Source organism: Pisolithus orientalis, assembly GCF_024613125.1.
Source record: "Pisolithus orientalis strain OTSU chromosome Unknown F5J12scaffold_281, whole genome shotgun sequence".
NCBI classification, from domain to species: Eukaryota; Fungi; Basidiomycota; class Agaricomycetes; order Boletales; family Pisolithaceae; genus Pisolithus; species Pisolithus orientalis.
This window is the reverse complement of record NW_026261062.1, coordinates 1-5,888: the sequence shown is the minus strand read 5'-3', so window position 1 is coordinate 5,888 and position 5,888 is coordinate 1. Positions and strand designations below refer to the sequence as shown.

General features: G+C 50.5%; 1 protein-coding gene across 1 annotated transcript; it reads right to left on the bottom strand.

The window, feature by feature from the left end:
• Positions 1-1,434: 1,434 nt before the first annotated feature.
• Positions 1,435-1,719, bottom strand: F5J12DRAFT_731404 (uncharacterized protein; the record flags this gene model as incomplete). The annotated part of the gene is made up of 1 exon (XM_051741961.1): positions 1,435-1,719. A coding segment is annotated over one exon (285 nt), but the record flags the coding sequence as incomplete, so codon positions are not given.
• Positions 1,720-5,888: the final 4,169 nt, after the last annotated feature.

The window sequence follows — 5,888 nt, the reverse complement described above, 5'->3', positions numbered from 1 at the left end:
CAGGCTAGGTACCATTGCCTTCAGCGCATTGACTTGACAGCACCGGACTCCCTCACAAGACAAATTGGCATACAGATTTGATGGCTGTCGGATTTCTTGACCTAAGTTGCCAATCGTTCACTCCATGGCCCACTGCGCATAGCAACTAGGAGGTCCTTTCTTGACCATCTGCTGTGTCAAGTGGGCAACTTGGTGTATGCATGGTCTAACGAAGTGGAGTCGAGAGGGAGAGTGCTGACAGTAGAGTTCTTCAAAATTGAGTGGCCACTCCATAAGCAGAAGATGGGAATCACGAAGTTTGGACCAGGTGATGTTGTTCTGGCATATGAGTTGAAATCCACAAACCAACTTACAGTAATTGCGCCAATACAGTTCCCCCAGGACTCCATAAAGTAGTGCGGGTGCGAGACAGAACATATACAGCTGAAACTCCCATGTCTTGTATCCAGAAGAGATCTTCTCAGCAGGGTTGCATGGCTTCTGATCAAATGACCTGGGAAGGTGCTGTGTGGCAGATGAGACAAGCGCACCATGTGTCTCCCAGGCTTCAGAGGTCTTGAGGATGGCCCATGGCCATCAGGAGACATGGTCTGGGGGTGTACAGTCAATGGTACTGCACCACAACAATAGATGTAGATCCAAGAGTAGTCCTGCAAGATGCATGATATCGGGGGTAAGGCAGTCTGGGATGCCCAGCGTGCGGGAAGGATTGAGACCAAGAAGGATCGAGGGCTTGGTAATCCCAGTTTCCATGTGTAGTTTCTTGTAGTATGTTGGATTGCAGGCGGCGACCAAGTCGCAGAGATTTTTGAAGTATTTGGATGTCGCAGGTTGTTGGATGTTGTATGGACTGCAGTCGGGGTGATCACTACCTTCCACGTTGTAGTTGTTCAGGAGGAGTAGTGCAGGATAGTAGTGATTGCCCTTGCGGCGTCCACAGAGTCCACAGTAGAGTCTGCAGCCATTGTGGCTGCTATGTCCCACCATCCCATTGAAGTAGACAAGTCCTGGGCCATCGGCCGTCACAAAGAGAAGATACAGGTCTGACAGGAAGGTAATATCTCGAGATGCATCCCAGATGCATAAACGTTCATTTTGTAGCACAGCGAGATGGTGGATACTGGGGAAGAGGAAGGAGTTGATGTTCTTCGGTTTGTTGGGACCTGGAATAAAGCCACCTGGCAGGACGTAGCGCTTCTTGTAGTGCTTGTCCAGGGCATGGTTCATAACGATCCAGATGTATATCCAACAGTTGGACTCCTTGCTTTCATAGAGCTGAGCACCGTCGAGCGAAATCATGAGAACCATGTCATCTGATTTGATGTCACCCCACTGGACAGCCTCAAGGTAATCCGAGCCTTTGCAAAAGTCATCAAATAACTCGATCAAACCACCACTAGCCTGCATCTGTTCCCGAATGCGACACGTCTCCTCTCACAGATACCCAATATCTTTGGCATGCTGTGGATCGCGCCAGAGAGCCTGCAACTGTGGGCCAAGTGGTATGGTGACAAATTTCTGATGGGCCACATGAGACCTCCCCCCACTAGTGCATAGTCTGATATGGTCGTAGCGATCTCTGCCACATATGGGGCACATGTCAAGTGAAGAATATGGGCCAGTGAAGGCCACGCAGGTATCTGGACACATATCGTGCTTGATCAAGTCAACCCCCATGTACCCAGCAATGAGCTTCTCGACGGTGTAATGACTAGGAATATCTGTGGCAGTCCCATCGAAACACTGGGCTGCTGATCATCGTATGGACTCATATGCACTGATAGCAGAGTGCTCAAGTGCAAAGTATGTTTCAATCCCGAAACGGATAGCATCATTGTCTATTGTGAGTTGAGTGTGGGGTGGATTGCGTAGCCTATAGAGAGCTGCATCATCTAATTTTGCGACAGGATCGTCCAGCGAAGCTTCAGTGAGAAGATCAATGAATTTGATGGCATCCGTTTGCTTGGGATCGATAGCAAGGCACCTGAGAGCATCAATGTCAATAGTTGCATGGGAGGTAGAGAGATTCTGATGGGCAGGTGGCAGGGAAGGTGGAGGCGGCACTCAAGGAGGAAAGTTTGTAGGCTCTCTGGGTGAAGGAGGTGGAGATGGCGCTCGTGGAGGAGAGTTTGCTGGCTCTCCAGGTGAAGGAGGTGGAGCTGGCACCCATGGAGGAGAGTTTGCTGGCTCTCCAGGTAGGGGGGGTGGAGACGGCTCTTGGGGAGGTGTTTGAGGCGGGTTATCATCAGCTGGTCCTGTCACAGAGGTGTTCTCACAGTTAGAATCCCGTTGGGAGATTTGAAGACCAGTTCATCCCATCTGCAGGAGTCAGTGAGAATCTGGGACTGTAAAACAGGAATACTCACTTCTCCAGGTGTATTTGAACCAGTGCTGGTAGAAGTGTCTGTCTAAAGGGCCTGTAAACCAAGCATAGCTGAAGAGTATATAAAAGACGTACCTCCTGGTGTGAACGTGCCCGTTTAGCGCGTCCTCGAACTCCATCTGCTACACCTGTACCAGATCTTACTAGAGCACGGTGAGCTTGCCGAGCATGCTTGGATTTCAGTATCTGGTCGACTTGGGAAGTGCTGCAGAGCATATGGTTAGTACCTTACAGGACTTCCGAGACTTGTACGTACCGTCGCATTGCATTACATCAACAAGACAAAGTGAGCAGTGCGATGCGTCGTATGACGACGTAACGAATGCATGCAGTGCGGTGCGCGTTATCGATGCAATCGCGCTGTACGAGTACTTCTTGTGTTACGATGACCATGTAATGTGTTACAGAAGTGTTACATGTAATATGAAATTGTTGGCAAGAATCCTATTTCGCCCGATTCCGACGGACGAATTCTGACCAAATCCGGCTGGAGCAGCTCCCATCCCACCCAATCCTACACAGTTTTCACTGGGCTTGATGTTCAGTGCTCGCCATCGGTTGCACCCAACGATACCGCCTGCAGCACGCAAAGGGTATCATGTGCCAGTAGACGCGGTTCTGATGGCGTTATACTGATGGGGTCACCGTTGCCGCACTTCTTTGCGTCACGTCACCTTGGGGTCTCTCGGTTTGTGGGTGTCTTCAGTCTTAATACCCTTCGCTCACTAGTTTCCCCGCTGTAAGTGCCTCTGGCGTTCCCCCAGCTCACCTACACGAGCTCGTTCACCTCTGTAATCGCTCCTGTGTTTACTTTCCTAGACGTGTCTGAAAAGCTTACCTCCGTCTTTAGCGGGTTCTGTGCACACTAGTTCCCCCCATCTTCCATTGTGGACTTGGATCGGTATCATAGGGCCGTTGCCAAAGGGTCAGTCGTTGTCAAAGGCTGCGCAGAGTTCCTCCCGATCCGTGTTACTGCCTCCCGGTGATGTGATAGACCTTTAAAGCTCATACAAGCAACCACGAGAAGCCGTCTTACTTCCAAACGTCACCCTGCTCCCCACACCTTTCTACAATCGCTCTGCTCTCGTCATTGTCAAACTAAGGTCTTACCCAGCTAGTCCTTCGAAGTACGTCGTATTCTTTATCTTTCACCCTATAGTTCTCCTTTATGGTCAATGCTCCCTCCTAGTTACTATGTCGTCTTCACCTTATGGATTTCTATACAACCCGAGTCTGCCCTCCGAAGAGACAATCGTTGCCCACTGCTTGAATCTCGGCTTCGTCTGCGGAACCACCATTGTCGATCCTTCTACTACGTCGGTCATTGCCTGGATCAAATATGGTCGCGACGTCACCGTCGCCGAGGCGCGCACGCAAGATTGGACCGCGAAGGCTCTCCGCGATACTGGTGCCTCAGATATACGAGCCCCTCGCGTATTCCATGCGTTTACGGCAGACTACCACGGGTGGCCAGTTGGCTACATCGCCATGGAGTACATCGAGGGTACAGATTGCGGCTCAAAGGACGTCGAACTAGTTGCGAAAGCTGTCCAGGCGTTGATCGGCCTCCAAGCACCACCAACCGCGACACTCGGACACATTGGCGGCGGTACAAGATCTATTGTGCACTCCTTCTTTCCCGAGTGGCTTCCCAATGCCAATTACAGGTCCGACCAGGATTTCTATGCTCATATTCGCAATGTAAGTGTTTGCCAACGTCTCAAGATGCTTTGGCGAACTCAGAGCTATGTTAGATCTTTAAAATGCTGCCCATCGATTTTCATGGCGATATATCTAGCCACGATCGATTCCTTTGTCCTTCCGATTTCAACTCGGGTAACTTCAGGAAGCGTACGATGGAGGATGGCCGGTTAGTAGTGGCGGTGTTGGATTTCGGTGCGACGTGCTTCATGCCGCTCCCCTTCATCGAGGTCGCACTGAAGAAGCCTTGGGACCGCTTTTCCCAGTTGGTTGTCAGGAAGATCATTTATCCTCACCCGTGGTCGGACGATGCAAGGTTTTTGCTCTGCGCCTCCGGTCTTCTTGTTCAGTACGGTTTCAAGCCAGTCGGTAAGCACGACTTTTCAATTTTGTTGCCACTCTCGGGCTGATTTTCATCGCTGTTCAGCACTCCCATCGGGCGTCAGTCCTAGATGAATGGCAGATAATGTGTTGGCGTACCCTGCGGCTTACCTTACACGGGTACCTCGGTGGGTGACGCTTTTTTCTGTTCTACGAGCCTTGGTTCAAGTTGCTGTCTCGGACTTCGATACGGGTGAATATGTAAATGGCTTTTCTATGAATGAATGTCGTGCATGTTTATAGCTACGTACCTTGGGGTCCTGATATTGATTTGCGAGAGATCAAAAGCCGGGTCCGTAGCAATGTCCGACAATTCCTCAATTCCCGTTGATCACGAAGCGGAATGGCTGAATAAGTGTTTAGACTTGAGCACGGAAAAGCTTTGGTCCCAGTTGAACCACTCGATCGCCGTCGGTGCTGTCGCCGTCACTGACATTCACGTCGTTGGAGACGACGGTGGAGGAAAACTTGGCGTCGGAGAGGTAGGCGTCCTGGGATGGACCGTTGAACACTACTAGACATTGTTCCTGTGGTTAGTTTCCTACTAGTAGACGTGTCTGAAAAGCTTACACGCTATAGTCCCTCCGATATTCCGTTGTCAAGTATATGAGCGGTCACCAAATAAACTCAAACAAACTCCGACAAGGGACTCTTCCCGGTCATATTCGGGCCAATGCTGCCCCCTCCGTCGTCGTTTGGAGGGCACATCACTCTCTGGTTAAATGCTCGTACACTGGGGCGGGAGTTCAACGTTCAACAGGGACGCAGTGTACCATGTCGAATCCAGGCCCCGCTCAACTGCAACTTGCGTAAATTTAGCAAATGTAATGATTCGAGCTAACTTTGTCTTTTTCGTTGCCCAAGATTTCCTCTTGCTGTTAGTTCGACCTTTTTCGCGCCCTGAAGTCGTCTCTTCCCTGCACAACAGCAAGGATCCTACCCTCCTTATCAGAAGTCCAAGTCTGTTGATACAATTCTCGTTCTCTTGCAGAATCCAGGAAGTTATTTGCAGCTTCTTTGTTCACTCCTTCCTCGGCTTCCCTCCGTGACGGAAGTTGTCTTCCTTCACGCACTGGCCGTAACGAGGACTTTACTTCTTCTAAGGAACGTAGCCTTTGATTGGCTCGGAACTTGTAGCAATCATTTGATTATCAAAGGAATCGTGTTCCCCGTGTCCCATCGGGTTTCTTTGCTTGTACCCTCAAAGCTCCCATACGCTGCCCGTAAGCGCTCGAGTACGTAATGGCAGTTTGCGATTAACCAGCATGCGTCCGGGTTCCGTCTTCACTGATCGCCTGGGCCTTGCCATCCACCGCTCCAATCTGAAGGCGATCTAAAGTATCTCGTCCATGTCCAGAGCGTTCATCGTGGCCAGTAGCAACCGAGTGTCGTATCTACACCCCACAATTCCCTCGTTCTGTGT